General features: G+C 34.0%; 1 protein-coding gene across 14 annotated transcripts in view; it reads left to right on the top strand.

The window, feature by feature from the left end:
- Positions 1-26,041, top strand: part of LOC128231216 (liprin-beta-1-like) — a 61,046-nt gene extending 35,005 nt beyond the window's left edge. For 8 of the 14 annotated variants that reach the window (XM_052943734.1, XM_052943733.1, XM_052943742.1 and 5 more), the window contains 21 exons: positions 3,985-4,116; positions 4,692-4,797; positions 5,093-5,164; positions 7,157-7,218; positions 7,533-7,617; positions 8,156-8,262; positions 9,657-9,717; positions 11,301-11,428; positions 11,933-12,122; positions 16,304-16,415; positions 16,694-16,816; positions 17,132-17,282; positions 17,844-17,955; positions 18,263-18,351; positions 18,796-18,921; positions 19,149-19,280; positions 19,683-19,871; positions 20,162-20,296; positions 21,565-21,624; positions 22,130-22,192; positions 22,899-26,041. In XM_052943734.1, the coding sequence (XP_052799694.1) occupies positions 3,985-4,116; positions 4,692-4,797; positions 5,093-5,164; positions 7,157-7,218; positions 7,533-7,617; positions 8,156-8,262; positions 9,657-9,717; positions 11,301-11,428; positions 11,933-12,122; positions 16,304-16,415; positions 16,694-16,816; positions 17,132-17,282; positions 17,844-17,955; positions 18,263-18,351; positions 18,796-18,921; positions 19,149-19,280; positions 19,683-19,871; positions 20,162-20,296; positions 21,565-21,624; positions 22,130-22,189 (2,232 nt within the window). In that variant the 3' untranslated portion in view covers positions 22,190-22,192; positions 22,899-26,041. The remainder of the gene's footprint in view (positions 1-3,984; positions 4,117-4,691; positions 4,798-5,092; positions 5,165-7,156; positions 7,219-7,532; positions 7,618-8,155; positions 8,263-9,656; positions 9,718-11,300; positions 11,429-11,932; positions 12,123-16,303; positions 16,416-16,693; positions 16,817-17,131; positions 17,283-17,843; positions 17,956-18,262; positions 18,352-18,795; positions 18,922-19,148; positions 19,281-19,682; positions 19,872-20,161; positions 20,297-21,564; positions 21,625-22,129; positions 22,193-22,898) is intronic. The other 6 variants (XM_052943738.1, XM_052943746.1, XM_052943739.1 and 3 more) reach the window with 5 other exon arrangements.
- The last annotated feature ends 1,868 nt before the right edge of the window (positions 26,042-27,909 follow it).

Genomic DNA, 27,909 nt, shown 5'->3' with positions numbered 1-27,909 from the left:
TGCTTTGTCAATTAGTAACAATTTGATGCTGAGCAGGCTACACTAAATCCGTGCTTTGTCAATAAGTAACAATTTGATGCTGAGCAGGCTACACTTAGTCCGTGTTTTGTCAATAAGTAACAATTTGATGCTGAGCAGGCTACACTTAATCCGTGTTTTGTCAATAAGTAACAATTTTATGCTGAGCAGGCTACACTAAATCCGTGTTTTGTCAATAAGTAACAATTTTATGCTGAGCAGGCTACACTAAATCCGTGTTTTGTCAATAAGTAACAATTTTATGCTGAGCAGGCTACACTAAATCTGTGTTTTGTCAATAAGTAACAATTTTATGCTGAGCAGGCTACACTTAGTCCGTGTTTTGTCAAAAAGTAACAATTTTATGCTGAGCAGGCTACACTAAATCCGTGTTTTGTCAATAAGCAACAATTTTATGCTGAGCAGGCTACACTAAATCCGTGTTTTGTCAATAAGTAACAATTTTATGCTGAGCAGGCTACACTAAATCCGTGTTTTGTCAATAAGTAACAATTTTATGCTGAGCAGGCTACACTAAATCCGTGCTTTGTCAATAAGTAACAATTTTATGCTGAGCAGGCTACACTAAATCCGTGTTTTGTCAATAAGTAACAATTTTATGCTGAGCAGGCTACACTAAATCCGTGTTTTGTCAATAAGTAACAATTTTATGCTGAGCAGGCTACACTTAATCCGTGTTTTGTCAATAAGTAACAATTTTATGCTGAGCAGGCTACACTTAATCCGTGTTTTGTCAATAAGTAACAATTTTATGCTGAGCAGGCTACACTAAATCCGTGTTTTGTCAATAAGTAACAATTTTATGCTGAGCAGGCTACACTAAATCCGTGTTTTGTCAATAAGTAACAATTTTATGCTGAGCAGGCTACACTTAATCCGTGTTTTGTCAATAAGTAACAATTTTATGCTGAGCAGGCTACACTTAATCCGTGTTTTGTCAATATTATGCTGAGCAGGCTACACTTAGTCTGTGTTTTGTCAATAAGTAACAATTTAATGCTGAGCCTGCTTCACTAAATCTGTTGTTTGTCTGTCTTGAAGTAGTGGTCTAATGCTCATTATTGTTTTTGTTTTTTATTCTAGTATTTTTACTGTCCAGTAACTTGTAGGGGGTGTGAGGGTAGGGTCTTTAAGGTTTGCTCTTGTTTTATTGAGAATTAATGGTCACCTCAAATCTCCTTTAGTGTCAAGCTGCTATATCTTACCTAAATAATTTCATAATCCATGTTTGTTTTATATGTTAATGAAATCCTTGTCGTAATTGTATTTCAGTTCCTCTCCCAATGTAGAGAAGGTTTATTTGTAAGATTCGTCATTTTCCACCCACCTGTTGGTGGCATAATTATTTTCCAGCTGTTACACGATATGATTAGTCAAAAAAAAATTCACTGATTCAAGGGAATTATTGCAAAATGATAATATGATTATCAAGTGTTGGTAGCTATGCTACATAGGCTTGTTTAAGCAAAATCACATCTTTGAATACCTTAATATCCATTTATTCAACTTTTTTTAACCATGTAATTGATACAAAAAAATGTTATCGCTCAATTACAAACTGTTCACAATAGGCACAATGTTTGTCAATTTACATCCCATTCTATTGTTTTGCAAGTCTATTTTGAGGTAGAGTGTGTAGAGGCAAAGGTCTGGTTTCATAAAAACTTCAACAGATAACCTAAAGGGGTAATTAAAATCCAATTAATGGAGGAGTGCTCATGCTTTGTTGAGAAGTATCTTAAACAAATGTCTTGTAATTGGCATTAATCAGAAGTTTGCATGCCTGCATGGAGCATGCTGGATGTCTGTTGGAAAGGGGGTCCAGGTCTAGTTAGCTACCGATCATGTCCTGGACTACAGTATGGTTCCAAGTGTCAGAATGATGTTGAATATCCTGTAAGAAATACTAGCCTGGTGTAGCATGGGAAGTGATGAGCCACAATGACATCAAGTTTATAAATTGAACAAATATAACAAGTAATACTATTACAATGGAAGATAAAGGTTAGAACTACCCATATATGTTTCTGTTCCTTTCGTAAACGTAATCATACATGTACCTCATAATTATATTTCTTTTCTTTGGGTAAAAGATGCCTTTGAACAAAATAAAAAAATATCAGCTCCAACTTTAAGAATCATACAAACCATGGACTTTTTTTCCAATCATATTTAGGTTATCTGGCCTATATATTGTAGTTGTACCTTGTTGTTTATTCATAGGAAGTCATGCAAAGCTTGCTCCAGCCAGATCTTGATATGAAAGTCTTCTTGATGTTTACAAAATATAGCTTTCTTTGAATAGAAGTAAGCCTTTGTTTTCCCAACTCAGAGTTTTGAGGATATTTTTCAGGATGAGACTTTGTTTAGTATCCTGCAGGATGAGACTTTGTGTATAACAAATACCCTGAAGGAAGAAACTTTGTTGAGTACCCAGTAGAATGAATCTTTGTTTAGTACACTGCAGTATGAATCTTTGTTTAATACCCAGCAGGATAAATTTTTGTTGAGTACCCTGTAGAATGAATCTTTGTTGAGTACCCTGTAGAATAAATTTTTGTTTAGTACCCTGAAGAATTAATCTTGGGTGAGTACCCTGCAGTATGAATCTTTGTTTAATACCCAGTAGGATGAATCTTTGTTGAGTACCCTGTAGAATGAATCTTTGTTGAGCACCCAGCAGGATGAATCCTTCTTTAATATCCAGCAAGATGAATCTTTGTTGTACACCCTGAAGAATTAATCTTGGGTGAGTACCCAGCAGAATGAATCTTTGTTTAATACTCAGATGGATGAATCTTTGTTTAGTACCCAGCAGAATGAATCTTTGTTTACAACTCAGATGGATGAATCATTGTTTAATACTCAGATGGATGAATCTTTGTTTAGTACCCAGCAGGATGAATCTTTGTTTAATACTCAGATGGATGAATCTTTGTTTATTACCCAGCAGGATGAATCTTTGTTTAATACCTAGCAGGATGAATCTTTGTTTAATATCTAGCAGAAAGAACTTTGTTTAATACCCAGCAGAAAGAATCTTTGTTAAGTACTTAGCAGAAAAAATCTTTGTTTATTACCCAGCAGTTCTTACTTTGTTTAGTACCCTGCAGTTCTGAATTATAAGATAAAGGCCATTTTTCTTACATCCAAATCTGCCTGTGGCTTGTACAAATTAAGTCAAATTATTTAGTAATATTTGTTTGTTTACTAATAAATTATTCTTGGAGTATTACAAGATGACTTAATTACTTTATGGGCAGTATGTCAACTTTGAGAATTGGTGTTGGAAAGATGTTTTCCTGTAAATGCAGTGCTTTGGTCACCTCCAAGATAAATTAAAAGCATAAAACATTGTTGTTGTGTTTCAATAAATTTCATATAATTTAAATGCTTAAAAATTGTCCGGTAAAACATTAACATTTATGAGACGGAAAACATTGAAAATAAAACATGACGTAAGTACTATACTTAATAACGTGTACCACTGCAGGGTTTCAAGAGGTTGGCAGCAGAAACAGATAGTTGTTGTTGATAAAAAAGCCTTATATCACATGGAACATACACCTTGCTCATCTCTAGACACCAATTTGTTTAGATTTCACATTCTCCTACTTAAATCAAGTGATTCCAAACTCCATGAGTGTGGTTTTAGAGTGAGAAAATGGGGAACATTAGCTTTCAGAAATCAAAGAGATGTTTTGGGATGTATTGAAACTTTCTGGTAAGGGATTAAAAACATAATGAAATTTTACGACTTGAAAATTTATAAGTTGTTGTATACAAATAAATAATTGGCATCTTACTGTGTATTGTGCCATATACCTAGACTGAAAATGCTTTGCATTGATTGGCTTCATCTGCATGTCATAAACATTGTACAGTGATCTTTTTGAGATGCTCACAAAGCCAACAATGCTGATCATGTACGATCTCTACTTGCAGGAGCTGTTGACTCGGTCGTCCCTGGAGACGCACAAGCTCGACCTGATGGCGGAGATCTCGAGCCTCAAGATCAGACTCGCCACCGCGGAGAACGAGAGGCGTGAGTTGGAGGAGCGGCTCAGGCAATCACAGGTCAGCAGAAGGATTTATTTGATTTTCTTTGCTCAATAAGTTGTAAAGGGCAAGCAGTTTGTAAAGTGTCTGCATGAAGCCAATAAATGGAAAGTTTTCAGCTGGCCTGTCTTAGCCATGATGATGTTGTTTTTGGCCTTGTATGTACTAAATATGAGCTATAACAAAAAAAAGATAAGAGCATGAAACTTGGTACAGATATTCTGAACAGTGGGAGAAAAGTTTACCATGTCCTATTAGTCTGGGTACAACAGTCTACAGTTATTACCCTTCATTGACCAAATGTCAGTGTCCCATTGCAATCCTCTTCTATACATGTTCAGATGTTTTTTTATCACTTTAAAATCAAGCTGTTATAAAACATAAAATCTTAAATTTGAGCTTTGCTTTGGGGATATATTGTGATTGCCAATTCCCTAATTATGACTTAGTATATTTAGTTTCATTTTCTTGCCAAGAATGAAAGCTTAATTTCAATTATGTGTCTGGTCATATTCATATGGGTTATTTTCTAATATAGTGCTGATATTGCCACAACTAAAATTGTTCCATAAACCGCAGTTCTCTGATTTCAGCGACACATCACAGATTTGGAGGCTCGTCTGGCATTAAAAGATGCGGAAACAGCTGACTTGCGGCAGAAATTGGCACGAAATGGCACAGTGGTGCCTGACGTTAATGGTAAGTGGGCTCTGGGGTTAGACTGCTCTATCAATTAGTGATTCTTATTTGAAAACCATTGAGCTTCTGCTGACAATTGAGTGATTTTGTTACCCAAACAAGAGTCAATTAAAAGTTAATTAAAAGAAGACTGTGTACATTTGAATAAGATTTATATAAATGATTGATATCATGAATGATTAAACTAGTTCAAAATTGAAAGGACAGCATAGTTAAAATGAGAAATACTTGTATGCGCTAAGAGTTAGTGTCAGCAAAAGGTAAACATTCAAATTATAAGTGCCTATCTTTACAGAAATGTATTGGTATGAACATGAAATGGCTGAGATGGATAAAGGGAGAAGTTTAGATAAGCTTAGGAAAAAACGTAAGGCCCCGAGTGCCGTTACCCCTCAAAAATGAGTGCATCTACCCCAAACTACATATTGTTTCATATCATCGAATTTGCTCACGTAATTATGAGTGATATATTAGGAAATGTTTTCCATGTGAAGATCATGACTTGTTAATCTTAATCTACCATTGAGATGTGGTTAAAAGTAGGACAGCAAATGTCATCTTATGATATTTGAGTAACCCTATCACTTTGCGTGACTCAGTTAAAATCCTTTTATTTCGTCCCCTTAATACAAAACAGTTGTGCATGAGTTTGTGGAGTGGTTTGTATTTGCAACTGTATCACAATTCCTTATGTCAAAATAAGAGTGGTGTAGAGGTATAGGTGTCTGCCTCCCTGCCCTCCAGGGATACTTCCTCAGGGCCTCTGAAGAAGGATACAGTACTGGTTTCTGGGACTCAGAGTGATTCATATCATCTTTAGTCTGTCTGCAAAATAAATCTAAAATAAATTAGTATAAACCAAATTAACTCCTAAATTACCTAAGATCTTAGTGGGTCCCAAGACAGCAGTATGTTTTCGTTAAATAATATTTCTGCATTTAAGAAGTGCAGAATAGTAGACGCCAATTGATTCTGGAATGAGTTTTACACCATAGGATCTATTTCGGAAGTAAATAAAATGCAATATTCCACATGGATGGTACCCTAAGGAAATACCTTGTTTAAGTTGTTAATTAAAGCTTGCTTAAACTTTTAATTTTCCTTCAACAATAGGCTTCTTGTTTGAAATTTTATGATATCGAATGACATGAACTGAAATAACTAAGAGTTAAGTGTGCAATGAAATTGATGATTATTAAGATGTTGATGCTTAGGTACAATTGTGAGATGTTAGATATATAGAATGTGTCATAAACATTGCTTCATAATTAGGAAATAAGCTAACAATTTTGGCTAGCAATTTTTGCTATGCTATTGCATCCACCATACTTGCTGGTACACATGTACATGAACTCAGCTGGGTTCATTTTAGTAATAATTATTCCCCCTGTAGATTTAGTGTTTGGTAGAAATGTTGCTGATGGTTATAAAGAATGGTGTGTTTACAATGTAGCTTTCTTTTGGAGCCTGCCCCTGGGTAAGTGAGGGTGTTGTACCCCACCCACCTAGTTTCCATAGCAATGACACATAAAACATCTATGTGCAATTACTTTTCATCATGAATAACTTGAGCTTGTTTTTTTTTTAAAGACATAGCCAGAACTTGGTACACATGTTCACTATGGCAAGATGTACATGTGTTGCAAGTTCCATAACACTGGCTCATTTGTTGTTGAGTAATGTGCCTTGATAAACAGAAAAATGTATAAGTGTTGGCATCCACTTGTGGTCGTTATAACCATACCTGTTAAAATGCCTACTAAGAAAATATAATTTTAATTCTGTGACCAAGTACAATCATATATGTACTGCACATTGAAGTTAGCAATGAACTAGCATTTTATAGACAACAATTATCGATAAGAAATACCTCAACTGATATTGTTGATGCTTTGTATAAAAGTGCCTTTCTTAACTTGTTTTAAGATTTTAGTGGTATATTTTGTAGACCCTATTGTAAAAGATTGCAAAAAAATGAATGTTTATTATTTCAGCATTATTTCAGTTGTAGAGCTGCATTTTTATGTCTTTAGTTTCATGTCAGAATGACTCTTATTTTCTCCTTTTCTGTATGTATTTTAGTACTGTCTGATACTCTGGCAATAGGAAGAAGCTCTTTAGAACTTCTCTCAAATGTTTTTTCTGTCTTATTTCAAAATGTCAGTCATTAGTTTTTATGTTTTTTGAAAAAAAAAATTGTCATGAAAATCGGAAATACAAATCTGCTTGGTTGCTCGATATAAATTTTTAGACATTTGAAAGGTTATGAGCAAAAGGAAAACTAGAATTATCTTTAAATTATATCTTCAATTGATGACCTTCACCTGAAACTGTAATCCTTAATGAATATATATTTCAGAATACGAGGTTGAACGGCTGAAGACAGCTGTTGATGCTTTGATGTCGTCTAATGGAGAAAAGGTTGATGTTTTAAAATATCTTGACATTTACTGTGTAATAGTTTGAAATACATGTAACTATTGAACACCTTATCCTTTGTAATTGCTAAAATGATTTAGTGGTAAATTATATTAGTCTTGTATTGAATAATCTCAAAATTGATGTGCTTAAAGTTACTGTTTACAGAACTGTTGCCGAAGGCTGAATTATACCAGTAAGTTAGCCAGATTCAGTCTCAGACCTTGTATTGTTGGGGTTTTCTCAACTATTAAGAATGGTATCGTTATTCCATGTCTTATTTAAAGTACTTGCTAACTTGGGAATGTTTGTTGCAGGATAAAAGAATAGATGAGCTCCGAAGATTGCTACGGAGATACAAGAAGATTGAGGAGCTAGTGGCTCAGGCTCAGGGACGGAAAAGTGAGTTATAAGCATGGGATTGAATTATTGTCAAATGCAACCAATGGTATGAAACTGGTTTATTCTTTGGTTTGGTTAAAGTTAGCCAAAATGTTCATTGATTGGTTAATATGTTTACAATAATTACTATTAACCAATGGAATCATTTTAATGTGCAAATTAACCAAAAGACCACCTGAGGACATATTATCAAAGTTCTGTACAAATGAATGCAGATATCTTTAGAGTAATTAAGTAAGAGAAAGTTTATGATGGAAAACAAGTGATGTCTTAGAGGAGTTTTACTTTGATTGTTATTAAATATATGTTTGTTATAAATTGAGTTTGAATTCTCACCCTCATATGAATCGACATAAATGATAAATCTGAAAAGATTTTAAAAAAAAACTTGACAAATGAAAACACCAGTATCTGGATTTCTAACAATTTTATTTTTTGTCAAACACAATTTGGAAAAGAGTTGCAGGCAGAGATAATTCTATTATTGTGTCATGATAATTTGAATCTAATGTATTATACCTTATGACCTGTGTTTCAGTGTTGGACGAGATTCTGGGTATGGAGGATGACACGAGCTCCAACTCCTCCACAACCCCTTCTGTTACCCACGACTCCACGAAACCCACTGACACCACGCCACACATGGTAAGCGTGACATTACATAATTGTTGTATACATGGCTTGATTAAAACTATGAAATATATGAAAACTATCGATGCGCTCTGTCATCCATGATAGCACAAAAACAACACATGGAAACCCGGGAAGAAGCATCAGGCTTGTAGGGTTTGAAATAAAAATGTATTGTTATTGACCCTACCCTTCACCGAAGACAGCATTAAGCCCACCGACCTCACACCACAAATGGTAGGTCCAACATTACATATTTAAGTCTTAAATGTTGTAGTTAGTGAGGGTGGTCTAGTTGCATTAGTATTGACCTCTCTTCCATGATCTTACAGTGGGTTTAAGTCCCAATGAGGTACTTTTTCATGCTCACTAAAAAGGACACGGGTACTTGTTTGTAGCCAGGAAATATTACTTATCTGCTCTCAGCTGTCCACGCGATCAAGCTAAAAGAAATTAGTATAAACTAAATATTGTAGACATTGTTTGATCTAAATTATGATTGCTACGTTATCAAATGGTTCTGAGCCCTGTTATATTTGGCTGCTTAGTTGTCGCATCAACAATCATGTGGAACAATAAAAAATTGCATTTTTCAAGTTTTATGTTAGATTTGTTTTTCAACTTTCCTGACTGTTTCTCTTTAGTCTTTTATAAACTAGCTACATTAAGTCTTTAAAGCTGCACTCTCACAGATATACCATTTTGACATTTTTTTATTTTTTGTCTTGGAAGGAGCCAATTTTTGCGAAAATCCATGTTATAAAAGACTGCTGACAAAAAATTAGATCACTTGAACAATAATAAAAAAAAACACGAAAAAACTTAAGTTTTCAAAACAAATCATATTAAATCATTGGCATGCAGCAACAATGTAAGTAAAGTCTGTGGAAACATTAGTTAGAACAAGAAAGCTGGAGCTATTGGCTTTATTTGGTGGAGATTATGTTAGCGTTAACATATGCCCTTTGATCTAAGCTTAAATGTGATGCCATTCACAGATGTTGATAGTTTATGTTGGCACTTTTATCAGCTCTTGTTTGTTTGGAAATGTCATAGTGCAAGGAAATTAGAGTGATAATGCTGTCATCTCTGTGTTGTCTTGTTTGTGAAGATTGATATTGCAGGGATGTCTGTGATTACAGTCAGATGAAACATTTCCTAGCTGAAGAGAACCAATACAACTTGTATATGTTTTGGAAAGTTTTTGTATCATTTGCTGTTGAACTAACCTGTGACCTTTTGAAAGCATGAATACTCCAGAAATGTCTCACTTCTCCTCACATCATTACCCTCTAGATTAATAATCTCTGTAAATCCTATAAAGGTCAATAACAAGTTGCTACTTATTTCCTGATTATGTTCCAACTATTGAATGGTTATGTTCCACAAATGCAATTTTTTCCTTACAGGCTGATGAACTGCGGGGAGACAAGAATTACAGTATTTCTCCAAGTGCTACAAGCACACCAGGTACGAATAAGCTAAGGCCTATGGGTGAGTTGTTAGGGTGCTTGTTATAAAATTATTAAATTTTAGCTCATAAGCTTTTTATTCTTTTGATGTTTGTCAAATGTGTATTTCACTATTATTATTATTAATTATTATTCCACGGAAAAAGATGAACAGGATATAGAAGTGGTAGGCGTGTGCCTGCCAAGCATTTTGGTCCGGAGCATGACTCAAAAAGTCTTTAAGGTATTGGCTTCAAACATAATATCATATATAGATAGATCATATTAACGAGAAATGCAGTGCACAGAAACCATAACTCGGGCTCTGATAAAAAATTTTAGTTATTGCCCTTGTTTCATACTAAACTTATGTCTGGAGCAAAACTTAAGATTAGTTAATTGTCTTTAAAAAGAACCATGTACAGATATATCATATGAATAGAAAGTACAGTGCACAGGAACCATTTCTCTGGCTTCAATAGCTTTATGTTATTGCTGTTTGTTTTCATTCTTTATTTTTGCTTGGAGCAGGAACCACAACTCAGGTTTAGAGTTGCCTTTTTGTTATGTTTTTTTTACACATTTTTTTGACTCCAAAAGTTTTTTAGGTATTGACTTCAAACTTCATATACAGATAGATCATATTAAAGAAAAGTGCAGTGCATTATTATTATGAACCACCACTCTGCCTATGATATTTTTTTAGTAATTCCCCTTTGTTCATTTTCAATTATTCTTTATTTTTGTCCTGAGCAGAACTCCAAAACCCTTTGAGGAATTGACTTTAAACTACACACTCCCACAGATCATATTGAGGAGAAATGCAGTGCACAAAAAACATAAAATCATGTCTGCAGTATTTTTTGAGTTATTGATCTTTGTTTAATTCCTGTCCCCTGTCAAAATATGAATGAGATATTGTCTGTGACTGCTCTTGTTTATAAATTGCAGTACAATGATTTTGTGTAAAATGATACGGAGAATTAAAGCCCTTCAGATTCTATCTAATTTTCAAAGGCATTAGAGAATGAAGTTACGATATGTTGAAAGCGAATACATATGAATTCTTCATACATAATTCTCTTAGCTATTTGAAGGTTACTTTTGAAGCATTGTCATTTACCATTATTGTTATTGTTTCGTCTGAGTGAGTTGTTCTCAGCATAATGTACATTAAAGCCATTCATAGAAGAAATCAGTATCAGTATTTCCGTCATGTTGTCTTTTATGTCATTGTGAGAGCTGTTTTATTTCTGGACACCACGTTCAATATCCTAAGAGCCAGTCCAGACAAGCCAAAGACTTTAAAGCTCCTTTGATCAGGATTACATGCTGTAAGGTATTACATTACTTCTCAGGAACACGTAGACATTGATGGGAATGTTTTAGACTGTCCTGACCTTTCAGCAGTATGTAAAATTTGTCTTCCATGTGCCGGGATATGATGCTGCATCAATTTAAGAAAATGCGCTCAATTAATACAAAAAAGTTCACCTAAGCTATATATAACAAAATTCACTTTGGCATTCAATGTGAAGGTCACTAAAAAAGCATCGTATAAAATAATTACGTCTTGATATGCAATTGTTTTGAATGTTTCAGTGAACTCATTCTCAGGTAACCACGGCAACTTATCGTCCCCTCCCTCCACCATCGCCTCAGTGAAGCCGACACGTCGAATACAACGATCCAACAGTGCCGAGGACATTGCCCCAAAGCCCAACAACAAGGTATGTGACACGGTCTTCTGTGCTAAGTAACTGTTAAGAATTGGATAAATTTAAGAAATTATGAAGCTGACCCTTAATTAAAATGCTGTAATATATTGTCATATGTTAAAAAAGGTGTGTCTGAATAGATGAGGTGGTATAGGTGTCTGAGGGCTGTTTCATTTATGTTTGCTTAAGTTTATTTTCCTCGAATATGCAGCAAAATAACACAAAAATATGACACTTTAAGCATTTCAATTTATGACTCAAACCGACTTAGATCTTTATTAAAATGGGCCCTTGGCTCTCACTCAGGAGGTTGTAGGTGCCAGCCCAATTCCAAATACTTTCTCATGTTTTTTTCAAAATGGACACAAGTACTAGTTGATACATGGCAACAGAAACATGCATTACTCGTATCACCATATGGCTTTCAACAAAAACAAGCTCAAATAAATTAACATACCGCTATACTTGAATGGATTAATCAAACAAAAAATTCACGGATGTATGTTGTTTTTTCAGACTCCCCCAGCTAAACGGCACACAGATGTTGTGAAGCGGAATGGCAGTTATGGTACGTTACCAAAGGAAATGGTAGTGAGAAATAGGGAGGAGGATCGGGACCATCGCAGGTCACGGGGGTTCCCCTCCTTCGGGAGAGCCCTCCTGCGTATTAAGTCCACCAAGCGCAGTTGCTCAGCCCCAAACTTAGGTGACGGAAACAGTAAATATTGCCTGCTGCGTGTGTTTCTTGTTACCGCAGCATGTTTATATATGTATCCGTTGCCCATAGGCAATAACGTTAACCAATCGTAACTAATCGGTGGCACGGTCATACTAACTGGTCTTGATACTTGTGTTGGTTGTATATTAAGTTCTTTAAGTTTCCTTTTTTTCTCGTATTTGGCTTTTGCCATTCATGTCTTTGGTTTTTAGTACTTGTTTTCTCAATAATTTCATATGTACATGTATGCATACAAAGGTGATTTTGTGACTTATTTATGAAACTTGTAGTTTGGGAAGTTAAAACTTTGCTAGAATTTTGTCTTAATCGTTTATAACATGTGCATTTATCTGATTTTTTTATGATCTAATAAAATGATTAAGAAAGGATGCTTAAAATTAAAGATGTTTTGTTCTGATTACAGTGAGATTTTTTTCATTATTTAGTAAGAAATTAAACCTTAAAAAATATCTTGTAGAACAGGTGCAGAAAAAAAGAAAGAAAGTAGTAACTTACATACAGGGCTACCACATGCAAAAAAGTAATTTAAGATGTTTAACATTCTGAAAGTAGTCCAAGATCAACATTTTCTAATAACTAGATATCAAAGGGTGTAATTGCAGCAGATTTGGAGATATCAGATAAGAAGTTGGTAATCTCCAGATATCAGCATGGGTCCAGGAAATGTGGATCAATTGCAGAAATGTCTGCAGTTTCTGACTGATTGCTCGCCAGGCAACTTCAAAATGTGTAAATAAGCACCAACCTTAATGACTGTAAATAAGATATAAGTTATCCCATTAATTGCAGAAGTAAAATTATTCATACCTGTATCACATTTTGACATATTTAAATTATGATGTAGCATGTTTTAATTTGTTTATGCGCATATTAGTTTCAAAATTATATGCTGATCTATGATTTTCTGTGCTGATCTACAGCTTTCTCTACTGGTTTATACTTCCTATGCTGCTCTATGACTTTCTGTATGGGTCTATGACTGTCTGTGCTGATCTTTACTGATCTATGACTTTCAATACTGATCTATGACTTCCTATGCTGCTCTATGACTTTCTGTATGGGTCTATGACTGTCTGTGCTGATCTATATTGATCTATGACTTTCAATACTGATCTATGACTTTCTATGCTGATCTATGACTTTCAATACTGATCTATGACTTTCTATACTGATCTATGACTTTCTATGCTGATCTATGACTTTCTGTACTGATCTATGACTTTCTATACTGATCTATGACTTTCTATGCTGATCTATGCTGGTTTATGACTTTCTATGCTGATCTATAACTTGCTGGTTTATGACTTTCTATGCTGATCTATAACTTCCTATGCTGGTCTTTAATTTGATGCTGGTCTATGTCTTCCTATGCTGGTCTTTGAAAGTATATGCTGGTCTATGACTTCCTATGCTGGTCTATGACTTCCTAATCCTATGCTGGTCTATAACTTCCTATGATGGTCTAAGGCTTCCCATGCTGATCTTTGATGATTTTCAGTGCTGATCTATGACTTAATAAGCTGTGGCTCAAAGAATTAAGAACTGATATGTTTGATAATACTGTATCTTCCAAGCCTACATATTCCAGCTTCTCAAAAAAATGTCTCATTTTCAAATATTATAGGATATGTGTTTCTCATACACTCCTATGTGTAATCTTTCTAATGTATAACCAGCTTACTTCATCATCCAGTTAATTTTATTAAAAGGAAATGGACTATCAACAAAGTCATAAATCTGAAACACACCTCTAATTTCCAACTTTTCATTGTTTGATGCAAGTCACATGATTTCCTTATATTTTCCATACATTTTTCTTTACCAGTCAGGTACAACTTACATTGGGCAACATAGAAAACAAAATGGTGGCTATGTGTATAGTATTTGAGAACTTCAAAAGTTTTCCTCTCAAATAATATTGAAAGACAAAAGAGAGGGTACCTGAGTATGCATTTATTTTGGTGCATCAAGGGAGGTGTTCAAACATTTTGTTCGTATGTGAAAATTACCATCATAATAAAATGTAAAAGTGTACTGGCATGTTTCTTTATGTACATATTAAAACAAATATTCAGAAAGATAACATAATTGTGTACCAATAAACTCACCCATAAAATGCATGTCAATCTGTACCACATAGTAATCTGCGCATCATACATTCTCTTCCTAGATCATTACTACCCCAGCAGACTTAACAGCATGTTATTATGAAACATTTATGATATACTTTGTAGTACAATTATTTGGAGATTACTATCTTTTCTTGGAATTGTGCAGTAATAATAACTGTATGTAATCTCATAATCTTTCGCAGATATTCGGGTCATTGAGGATATTTTGCTTGAAAAATATTTTTCATCATTTTGGCTAATGTTTGCTAAGTACTGATCAGTTATGATTGTATTGATGATTTTATTTTAAAAATGTGTCCTAGTTTCACACTTTTCCAATTACTTAAAAATTATAAATTGATTCTAAAATTCATCTTTATAAATTATTAATGAGCAATTAAAGAATGATTATCATCTGTAATGTATATTTAATTGTTTAGTTTATAGTTTATATAGATTTATAATCTAACGTGAATTACTGTTTAATACTCAAAACAATAAAGCAAGTTAAAGAAAAGTGATAAAGCTTTCCAAAGGCTTGTGAGTTCCATAAAGTTTTGTATTAAATTAAATGACAAGAAATTTAAGATTTTTTAACGCATATCTGTAAAAAATTGATTCTAAATGACATAATTCTGAAGTTAGATTACACAAATGTGATTATTATGTGAAAAGTGAAAAGGGTAATGCTTGTATTATTACCCTGGAAACAAGGAACGCCAAGTGATGATACAATTTACTTATAGGCAGTTAATCTCGAAGTAAGAACAAATCATGAAACATTGAGTTCAATCAGTTATACAGATATTTAAGTCTTGGAATATCTGGTAAAAATCATGTTAATATGACTACAGGTGCACACTGAAAGTCTCAAGAAAAATCTTATGTTAAAATGAAAACATGTTGAACACTAATTGGCAGTTGACATGATGCTTAATCAGATCAAGACTTATTTAAAGTCAGGTGTATGTTTATGTTTCTTGTTTGCATATACCCCACTTTAAATAAAGACTCTTGTACCTTGTATCCATAATGATGTACTTTGTCTAACAAAAGAATATGTTGAATTCAAGCCCAAGCACTTTTGTTTGTCTAGAGAAATCACATCATTTGTTTAACAGTTAGGCAAATCGTTCTGAGTGGTTTGGCATCATGACAGATAGACAGACATTATTGTTTATTGTCGTAAACGTATTAAAACAGTTTTTTGACAAAACATGATATGCATCAGAAAATAATTAATATAGTCACAATCAAACATCATGGTTCATGACAGATGACATCATGTACAATTGACAGATGACATCATGTACTTGGAGATTTAATAACGTGATGATGAAAAACTTTCTTGATCGACTACCCCGGTATCTACTGGTGCAATTGCTTCATAATCTGGAAGTGGCTGTTGAAACATTGTATTGTTATCACTCAAGATAAATTAATAGATAATAATGTAAAACAAAGCAGATATATGCTTCAGGGGTTTCAATGCATTATTACAGCAAAGTCACCAAAATAAATCGGCTTTAAATCTTAATAAGAACAACAATTATGATTTCTGGATGTCTTCATTACAATATGTAGCACTCTGTCAGGTCAACAAAAAGTTATGGATTTATTAATACTCAAGTTTCAATTGGAATCTGGTGTATTTTTAGAATTACGCAAAAAGAGGCACATGATAACATATTTTTTTGATATTCAAGATTGTTGTGAAACTTGGTCATATGAATCCTTATTTGACCTCCCTGTATGAAAAATACACAAGCATGTGACAAAGAAAGCAAACTTTGGGCATCATCTTTGAATGGCAACAATTTTTATGACTCATTTACTTTGGGGGAAAAAGCACATTAAAAACTATTGGTCATAGATGATGAAAAATAAATATTTGTTTGATTGAGATCCAAGATTGTTGTTTTTCAAGCACAAGGCATCACTTAGTCATTTTGAATACTAAGTTGCGCCTACTTTGTCACATGTCATAATGTAACCTGCCTCCAATGTTAACCTCTTACCTAATATTACCTCCCACAGCCCAAGCCGAGGTGATGACGGACGAGGAGGACGGGTCACATCACAGTGGTAACCATCCTGCCCAGACACATGAGGTGAAGAAGAAAAAGGGATTCTTTAGGTTCTTTGGCAGGTATGGTAGTTATGAACGTGCTTGTTCTAGGATTGTAGGTTTGTTACTACTTAGAGTGTATCCGAAAGCAAGGAAACAAGGCTCAATTTAATCCTCATAGCTGCACCTCAAACTAAACAAAGCTAAACCTTTATTCATCTTCTGCTTAAGTTAATATAAAAAAATCTGAAATGGATAGAATGTGAAAATATCTTTAATTCTTCATTGTCCTGTTATAAATTAACATTTAGAAGAAACATTCTCAGCTTCTTCTATACAGCGTTGTGATTGGCTTGTAGGTTGAAGCGCAGTGGGTCACAAGACTTCCACGAGCGGGAACGTACAGATGAGTTCAAGCGCGGAGGAATAAGGGCAACGGCAACCGCCCGCCTTGGCTGGTCCAAGGACATCAAGAAAGATTTGTGAGTACATGTATTACTGTGCTTCCTGCCTTCAGTGTTGTGGTTTGATAAAAAAAAACTGTAGTGTATTGACTATACTTAGTTTACAAAACTGAAATAAATTATAATGAAGTAAAGTATCAATAGTATTTAAACTGTTGCCTGAAGCTTAACTTTAATTGCATCAAAATCAGTCATTCTGTTTATAATGTTTAACGAAAATTGAGGTATAAACTTTAACTTGATGAGTGGAAATATTTTCAATAGTTTTAACTATTCATTAACTTTTATTCATGTAAAAATGCATCAAAATATCTTCATATGAATATCTTCCAGTGATGTGAATGTGCCATTTTCCCGCTGGGACAAGGACCGTATTGTGATTTGGTTTAATGAGATAGGGCTGAATATGTACCTGGCAGAGGTGCGTCGATGGGTCCGGAACGGGGAACACCTGACCAAGGCCTCACAGCATGACATGGAGAAGGTACATTACTGATTCTAGTGTGGGCTTAATTAGAATTTTTATAGTTTTTTGCCTAAATGTCCTAAATGGTTCTAAATGTCAAGAATTGTTGTTTTGTTTTGCCAAGGATACATTATATCTCCTTCTTGAGATCAATTTTTAGTATATTTCTGAAGATTGTACATGTATTTTGTTGCACATTATTGGCCTAATGGATTATTGCAACCAAAGCTTTTACTATATTACATATTGTTCAAATACAGAGTGACATTTCACTTTCAAAAGAAGTCTGAAAAGTGAGCTCCTATGCATTAAATTGATATGTGAATCCTCATAGGTGATAAAATGCAAAAATGTTGTATTAAATTTTATATTGTTTGACAGTGGCCGAAAACTTAATTCAACAAAATTCCGAAGAGTGGATTTTTAACATCATTCATTTTCAGGATATAAGTATCTGACTCTGTTCATCTACGACTGTGCAACGCTGTCAACACCTCCAGAACAAACATTAGCAAAAAATTAATATTTTCAAGAAATACTATGTCTCATTCTTGTATGGGTTGTCTTATCTTATTCTAGGAGTTGTACATACGTAACCCACTACACAGGAAGAAGCTCCAGCTGGCTCTGCAGGAAGCAAGTTCGGGGAGTAGCAACAAGTCCGGCGACCTCGACCACACCTGGGTCATGAGTGAGTAACACATGCCATTATTTGTTGACATGTAAATTAGCATCATTTTGCTACACCCATCTATATGTCTAATGTTAAATATGTTTCAAAGAAGGAATAGTACAATTAATATGTAGAAAATATCTTTTTTGATTTTTGCGCGTTTCCTGTGTCCTCATGTTTCGAAGAGTCCTCTGAGAAAGATAGGAAAGCCCAGGTTATATCTCACCAATCTTTAATCCACCTTAAACATATCAACTGAAATAATAATGACACTTGTGACAGCATATTCCTGAAAGCTTTTACATGTATATTGCCCACCTTACAGGATGGCTGGATGACATAGGTCTGCCCCAATACAAGGACTCGTTCTTCGAAGGCCGTGTCGATGGAAGGATGCTGCATGCTCTCACTGTGGTCTGTAGCTATGGTTTTCATTTAGGAGCTTGCATTTTCCTTGCACAATTGCTTCACATATACTCACCAAATAATATCCATAGAAGTTTCTGTGTATGTAAACATGCAAATGAATAGTTTTCAGCTGAAAATCTTTATACTGTTAAGATATATTTGGGACTAAAACTGTTAAGATATGTTTGGGGCTACCGAAAGGGGTCATTTTTGGCATAAATATGCTTTACTATGCACAAATTACAATATGACTTGAGACTCAACCGCTGCCAAACCATTGTAGAATCAATTCAACTCCTACAAAGTGATCTCCCATGATGAGCATTGCCAATTACAATTTATTTTATGAAACCAGCTGTACAATACACCTTTACAAAATAACGTGAGGGGCTTAAGTAAAACGTTATCTTTAAATCTGTATCTTTGACTGTAAGTTGTTCTGTTTCACAGGATGATTTGTTAACACTGAAAGTGACGAATGAGCTTCACCACATCAGCATCAAGCGTGGAATACAGATATTACGGCTAAACAACTTCAACCCAGGTTGCCTCAAACGGAGGCCTTCCCCTGAAGAGGTATGTTTATTGAAATTATGCATAATGAACAAGTGTTTTAATCCTATGCACTTTTTCTTTCCCATTATGTTTCTTCAGCTGTATCATTCATTGGTGAAAAAAGTGCGAGAGGTATCTAATTAACAATATGAAAGTTAAAGTATTATTCATGTGGCATTTACAAGCTCAACACAGTTATGAAATGACTTGTGTAATCATACAGTCGTGCCTGTATTAATGCATTCCAGGGATCACTACACAATATCCCGGGTGAAGTGGTGTTATGGACCAACCACAGAGTGATGGAGTGGTTGCGGACAATTGATCTCTCGGAATACGCTCCCAACCTTAGGGGCAGTGGTGTGCATGGGGCTCTTATGGTAGGTTTGAGGCTTAATATCATAGAATATGAGACGTTAATGTTTTTGTGTGATGATTACCATTCATACAGTTTTTCATCAATATTAATTTTATTTTAACAATATTTCTTAAGCTCAGTATGTTAGTCTGGTAAGGATAATTCACTTCAGGTTATTGTTATTCAAATCACTTGTCCTGATGTTAACTATGACAAAAGTTAGATGTGTATCCATAACACTCGAAAATTTGTTAAGATATGCACCTTTATTGACAGAGAAAAACAGACTGGTATTGGTGTCACCCTGCTATGATAATACATTTAACAATATTTTTGTAATGCTTTAATAAAATTCCCAAATTATCCAACATAAATAATGAAAATCAGCAACCTGACATTTGCTCTATGTCTTTTCTTATTTCAGGTATTGGAGAGCCGGTTCAATGCAGAATTGTTTGCCGTCCTGCTGTCCATTCCTCAAAACAAGACATTGTTACGACGTCACCTCAACACTCACTTTGTGTCACTCGTTGGCAACGAAATTCAGATAAAGAAACGAGAACAGGAATCGTCTGCAGGATATTTGCCTTTAGTACCTAATACCAAAGTCAAGGTAATCATTATCTTAAGCGCTATTTGCCTTCAGTATCTAACAACAAAAGTCTTAGTCAAAATGTGTTTCAAGTCAAGTCTTGAAAATACATCTTTCAGAGCATAATATTAAACTTTATTAAGTTAATATTGTGCATGTCTTTGAAAACTTTGCTCTTTAGATGTTTATGATTACCTGTGAAGAAATCAGTAAAAAAACATGCATTTTAAGGCGGAAAAATACCATTACAGTTTTGTTGTTACTATCTAAGTTTTCCTAAAGTTCTTAAATATTGTGATGTTGGTTTGCAGAAGGGAAAGTTTGGTTTGTTTGGCCACAAGCGAAGTAAATCAGAGACAGAGGCTGACAGTTTTATCTGCCCTATAGACCTGGCCCTGCCCCTCGACAGGCTGAAAATCAGTGCCTTACAATACCAGAACACAGAGGTATGTGGACTGATTGAAAACAAACAAGGATATGCTTTGGTTACTTGGCAAATTTTCTATTTAGTTTTAAATGGTTACAGAGTATCAGGATTTATTTTTATGATCTGTTGTAAATTTGCCTTTCTGAGTTCATTAAGATAACTCTCTTGTAAATAAGAATATGATGAAGGCTTCTTATTTAGAAATGATTTTACAAGATTCTTAGAGCTTTCAATTTCCTTTTTTTTATTTTAATAAATTCTTCAGTTATTATGATTTTTTCTGCATGGTTGTTGTAGCTTTATTAGAAAAGCAGATTTTAATTTGTCTGGCAGTGTTTCAAGGCACCTTAAAGGCTTTAATCCCCATTTTTATATTGTGTTTTTCTTGAAAGTCAACACTAAAGCTTCAATCCCGTTTTCCTCTTGTGTTTGTCTTGAAGTTCAATATTATGCCTGATTATTTTGTCTATAAAGTTATTTGGAATAGTCTTCTTATCAGTTTCACCAATTATAGTTCACAATCTTACTTTGTTGAAAGGTAATTAGAACTATTGTTTTGCATAATGTAACAAAATAATTATATAGATGTCTGTTTTAGGGTGAGATATATATTTCACCAAGTGAGCACTAAATCCGTAGTTCACCATGAGTGAAATAATTGCTTTAGGTGATCACAGGGTGAAAAATATTGTAATCTTATACTGAAACAAACAATTTTTCTTTTTATTATATGCCTAAAAAGGATATTAAATGACAATTAAGTGTACCTTTTCACACAAGCGTGACAAATAATAAAGTTATATGCAAGCATATCATTTCAGAATTGTTTCCAAGTTTGGTTTCATTGACGTTTGATTTGGACAAAAAATATCTCACTGTTTGAAACATTGAAACATCAAATTGTTTTCCCTGTAAAAACCATGAGATTAAGCATATGATAAAATGTATATGGATTTCTACTCACAATCTTTAACCATACTGTAGGTTTTCAAGTATGTAACACCATTGCCATTTCCTTGATGCTAATAATTTGTAACATTTACACATTTCTTGACTTGATATACATTTTGTTTGGTCAGTTTGCATTCTATTCTCTTAAACTGAAGTGTTCCGACAGTTTACAGAAACTCATTAGTTAAATAAGACTAGCTGAATACAGATATAGTGCTCCAGTATTTTTTTATAAATGATCAATTTGATGTACAAATTTAATCATGGAACACTTCAGTTAAGCATTTTTCTGGTTACTTTTGCTTGGTTTTTGTTACAACTTTCACCGTTTTACAGCATGACGCGAAAGCAGCAAAGGAAATTGGGGCGTTTTCAAAGGAAATCACATCTCTTACAGTAAGAAGAGTTTTGAGTCTTTAGCAACAGATGCAGATCCAATATGTTCTGGCTTCGGTGACATTCAGTTGAAGGATCAAGACATTTCATACATGTGATGTTAAGGAAAAAAATATTTTTTCAGTTTTTGTCAAGCATCTATGCTTAATCTATGGTACAGATGGAACTTAGTGAAGATATGTAATTAATTTGCAACTGAATGTCATTGGTGCATATACAGGCTGGAGTTATAAATATATCATATTTAGCAAGTCACCTCACATTGCAAGAGCATGTCAGCACAGCACATTGTAGGTATAATCTGGTACTTGATGATCGGGACATTCGTCCTAAATGGAAAATAGGTTTTTGCTTGAGGCTTTATATATATATAGTGTATTTGTTTTCTAATTCATTTTATTTTTTGCTCCATTACGTAGTTTATTTGTATCAATTTAGATATTCCTTGGTAGAAACTTTAGAGTCTTAAGCCATGTGTATGCTAGCTGTATGCTTTTCTCCACAGACATTACTAGAGGATAATGATAGCGAAGAGGGAATAGTTGACGATGATGTACTGATCTGAGATGTAAATATGTCACTGGCAAGCCTCTAACACTAGACCTTGATTTGCTGTTTAACACTTGTCTGTTTCAAAACTTCTTAATGTTTTCAGCTACACTCCATCCTTTTATAATATAGTTAAAGAAATTTCAGCTTAGTTTTTAATGTCCAGCTTTAAGATTAATCAAATAATCAATTAATGTGCGTTGTTCCACTACAATGACGTCATTTTTGCATTTATCTCTATCAATGGACAATATTGGACATTTCCACTATTTAATGATTCAAATCAACTTACATTTACTGAAGGAACAAAATGCTGGGTTGTCTGGAGGTTGATAGGTATTCAGTAGTCACTGATTGTTCTTGGAAGTTCTTTTCTGTTACAGCAATGGTATAAATGAGAAGTATGCAGCCAAGGTTCTTTCCCAATTGTGACAGAGTTATTTGCATTGTGCATTTGCATGCATTTTTTAAGTCATTAGATACAAGCACTTACTTAGACATTAAAGTCCATTTTCAGATTCTAGTCAGAACAAATCAGTAACTTTCATGTTTCTTGATCTGAAAAATGAGCACTTCATAAATTTCAGACTTTTTAGGTATTTTGTATAATTATTATTCCAAAAAAGCAATTAACTGTACAGCAATGATTTAATTGAAAAATATAGTGAAAATGAAGTTATTATTTTACAAAAGCATGAGTTTAATTCACTACCCTTATATTTCAGAGCCAGATTGGCAAGGAGAGTTACTTTGACAGTGTTCCCTCATCGAACGTCTGATAGCCGCCCCACCCCTCCAGCGCTTAACGAGGGGATTACCCATACAATGTTGACCCAACCCCAAACACAGTCACTGAATGATGATCAAAACATAGCAAATTCATAGCAGCTAGAATACTCTCCAGTCTCCACTTCTGTGTCTTGTTAGCTCGTCATTTTTTGACAAAAAAAAGTCAGGGCATTGTCTTAGCCTTTGTGTCTCTGTCAGAGTGTCGAAACTTTGACCTAGGCCATAACAAAAAAGTTGCAAGATATTCCCCTGAAGCTGAGTACTTATGGTACCAGTGATGATATGCACATTGATTGGAAGACCCATAACTCGACCTTGAAACTAGTCAAATTCGTCTCATATTTAATACAAAATACAGATGAGCATTGGTATCTGCTAGTGGAGCTCTTGTTTGTCAATCTGAATCACCTGTCTTGTGTTTGTACTAAATGGGATTGTTAGACCCTGACAGGATGTCATTTATCACTGCTATCTCAATCTTTACTATCGCCCTGTGTGGAATAGCTTTGAAGTTGAGACTGAATTATAACATTACAAAGTTTTATTTGCAGGAGTGTATACTCATGATTTGCTTTGTTTTTAGTTTTAGCGATGTTTGTCTGAACATTTCTGTTTGGAGCCGTAGATTGTAAAAGTAACCAGGAAAATGTTTAATTTTTTTTCCAAATCTTCCTCTCATTAGAAGTTTTTCCCTATTTTCTGGCTAGTGTTTTTTATTCTGCTTGATGAGTTGTCCATTTGTTGATAATGATCGAACAGGTATATTGCAGTAAAACAACTTTGTTCTTGAATTTCAGTCATAATGTTGGGGTTTAAATTGAGAACAAAACTATTGTGTTCAAGAAGTAACATGTAGGTCTTACATTTCTGATAATTATGATCTGTACAGAATTTATTTTATAACATGTCCTTGTAAAGTTATATGATACGATATTGCTACGTACATTCACCTTTATATTACCTTTGTGTGTAAATTCTCTAGATTTTTACCGTAGAACATTATTTTTGTATTTTCTCATGAATTGCTCTGTAAGATATTTGTGCCTGGTCTTGTCTAGCTGTGGTAAGTAAAACTCCATGCGGCAGAAATCTTTAAACATTCATGTTCTAGTGAATTGATGTGGCAATCAGTGTCTGCCCTCATAATTAACAAGTTGAACTAAACAGTATATTGAATCCAATTTCTTGTGTACATGTATTTGTTTGTCATGGCATGTAGTTATAAAACATCTAATTCAGTGATTTTCTACATAACTCCGGTAGATTACTTGTAAATTTTTCATGTCAGAATTTATTATCAAGTTATTATAGAACAGAGCAGAACAGTTATAAACCAGAAGGTCATAGACCCATGTGGTCGAATATTGTACAAATGACGACATACGCAAACAAAATATACAAAAAAAGAATGAGATATATTCATTGAGAAAATGACTTTATTTAAGAATTATATCGAATTTAAGGTGTTTTATGAATACTGGCACATACATGTTGGCAGTGGTTTACCAGTTATGGATATTTAAATCATGGTTACTTCAAGTCAATTACATGTATACAAAAACTTCAAATTTTGTTCCCATTTAGTTCAAACTGCCATTTAGAAGAGTTGCTGCAATTTTTGCCATACATGTATGGAGTTTTACTTGACATTTTTGCTTCAAAGAAAGAAACCCTGTGATCTATTCTTAATCACTGTCATAATATAGATAGTAGTATGTATATCCTACTATTTCTATCATGTTTTCTTTTACACGCTCATGTATATAGAGCCATATATATAAATGCACATAGTATCTTGATCAAGTGTACACAGCTCAGTGCTGATTTTATCCATTGGTTGTGACTATAACTGTCATGGGATGCCTTCTTTTCTCACAGATAAGTTCAAGTTATTCAACATGTATATTTGCTAGAATTTTAATTATCTCAAAGAATAGAGCATGATATTTTTTATATAAGGAAATACAAAAAAATAACTATGTTATCATGTTAAGCACACTTAGTTTACAATTGTTTTATTGTTATAGAAACTTTATTTTAATGTATATGATTATAATGAGAGAAGAAAATTGCATTTACAATGTTTTGATTTGTGTATAGAAGTTATTTTCTGCTATTGTTATTTTTTGAGAATAAAATTTTTATGGACAAAAATAATCAATAGAGAACTTCACCATATACCATGTGTATCTGATATAATTTATTGAGTTATATATGTGTATGTGTGTACATGTATGTTTTCCCAGCCATGTCTACAAACCTATAGTTGCAGGTTTAAGGACGTCTATCATATGCCATAGAATTTAACGAATTCTTAAATGTTAAAAAATATCAATCATATTACGATTTTTATGTCAAATGATTGGTAATTAATAGATATAATAAAACATTGTATTTGTAACAGAAACACTTTTTTTACCATTATTGTTCTTCTGATTACAATTTGACAGTAAGACACTTGGACTTATTGCATTGGTGAATTTGGCCCAAGAGGACTTGTGGTTGAACATGCATGTACATTACAACAGGAAGTTATTCCCACATTAAAGACTGAAAAATTAACAGAACATGTATATTGACACTGATGTCAGACTAAAAAGTATGTCTGAATCATGTTAATTTTGCCCATAAAAAATGAATCTCGTACATATGTGCCTGATAACTGATATGTCTTCCCCCTTTCTCATTGGCATTTAATGTCAATATTTGTGTAGTGATCATGCATGCTTGATTCATCTTCCGAGTTTCATCATCAGTTAAGGTTTATGCAATTGGAATAACATGTTGATTTTTCTAGTCTATGCAACATATTTGGCGAAATAAATTTGTACTAAATTAAATTCCATAGAAGGAAATCAAACATTAAATTGGTTACTTTAATTTTGATACATGTATTGGGATGTATGGTAGGCTCGTGAATTTGTAAATATGAAATTGTACACTAGTTGTAGATATTCTTTTAATCATTAAAATATGAGTTTGCCAAAAATGAACTTAGAAAACTTGTGATGTCTGTTTGATGTCATTCTTAGATTACTTGTACAATGAGATAAAAACAGTAATAAATCATTTTAAACTACGTGTTTTTGTGCTCGTGTCTGTGCAACAGATTTGCTGAGCAGGATAGTGCACTTGTAGTGTACCTGTAGGCTGTAGAAGTAATAAGACACAAAACATATAGTCAAACCTGTATTAATTGGCCATCCTTGGGAAAGGGTCAAAGTGGCTGCTTAAGACAGGTGGCCACTTAATCCAGGTTAGACATTTTCGCCACTAGCTTTGTTCAGACAGAGGTCGATTATGTATCTTAACCACCACCTCACACCACAATCATTATCATCTGTACCATTACTAAAAGGTTGAAAACAAATGTAGAAAATTTATTCAAATTTATAAATAAAATGCATTAGATAAATGTTAATACAAAGCATAAACAAAACACACCACTTATTTACGAGTTCACTTTTTCAAGTCATTTTCGTTTGTCCTACTCCAGTCTCTAATTTAAAGTCCATTAACAAATCTTGAGCAGACATATCAAGCATGTCACTATGTGATCGTTGTAGAGCACATACTTAATTTGGCCTGGGAGCTCTGGAAGGTCAGATGTGAGGAGGGGCCATATGACATCTGCTGGGTGACTGCACAGCTCATACATGGATGCGAAACAGTGGCTCCAGCTCTTTAAGGAGCTGTATATAAAAAGAGCCAATGACACTTCCGAGCTAGAGCAAAAGAACGGACATCATCATAAAACGTAAGTATGACTCGTTATTTCATCTAATAGCACAATTATGAGGGCGTATTTGAGAAATCGGGGAATGCAGTGCCATATAAATATATTTAATCTTCACACGTATTTCGGTTATTTTGTGAACATATTGTTTATGGGGTTCTAAGACCGATTCTCCCATCAAACACATGCATGTTAAAAAACAAAAGTAGACCATTTTCACCAATTTTTAGCTGAATTATCGATAGCTTTTATTTTGTCGGGAATAAGAACGACCACCTGTTTACCGGAATAAGCATGTTTATACTCTTTTACTGGGTTGCGCTGGAGCCAAAGCCATGGAGCTTGAGCTAAACCGTGGAGGCTAAGCCAAAAAATTGATACGCTGTATAATAATGATGGGTATATGGTGTTAATTTTTAGCGTGACGGCACAGCAGTTACTCCCCTTTTGAAAATTTGTTTTACAGCTTTCATGTTTGCTTTATAGTTTCGCCAACTACATCCGATTTAAGATATAATGCAAATTAAATTTATAATAATCAAAGCCAAGAGTTGAATCGATCATAAACATATTAAATGTATTCTTATAGTGCATCATTCCTTCAAGGTACGTGTCGTGTTTGAGTGTAAATATTAGTGGCACTTAACCTTGGGTGGTTGAGTTGTGTTACTCTGTATGCACAAATAAACTATTATAAAACTTATTTTATATTGATTTAATAAAAAATAACAAACAACTTTAAATAATTATTATATTTACATATTTATCACATACTTTTACTATTCATGTAAACATTACCATAAATTATTGCCGCCCTTTGATTTTTCGCATCAATTGTATTTCTTGTTATGCATCTAAAATAAGAAATAAAGCCCGCCAGCACGTGGAGCCGCGCGTACCATACCACAAATCGAAAAGAAAAATCGCTGTAAGATGTTGTTTTTTTCAATTTCATCGAAACAGGGAAAGGGGAAAAGTGTAAACTTCACTCGATCTATGAGATATGTTATGTAAATCGCGTAGTTTTTGGAAAATGTGTGGGCAAATATGCCCAGATTGCATCAAAGGTGGTTTGCCATTACCGACAGCAAATTGCATAGCAATCACATTAAACAGTGTTTGCATTTCCATTGCAAGTTCGGAAGACAATTTCATGTCCACAGAATAGAAACTAGTAAGATATGAGGCTCGGTTGATATCGAAACAAGTTA

Source organism: Mya arenaria, chromosome 4 (genome assembly GCF_026914265.1).
Source record: "Mya arenaria isolate MELC-2E11 chromosome 4, ASM2691426v1".
NCBI lineage: Eukaryota > Metazoa > Mollusca > Bivalvia > Myida > Myidae > Mya > Mya arenaria.
Note: the sequence above shows the minus strand (reverse complement) of the source record. Positions and strands in the feature narration are given on the sequence as shown.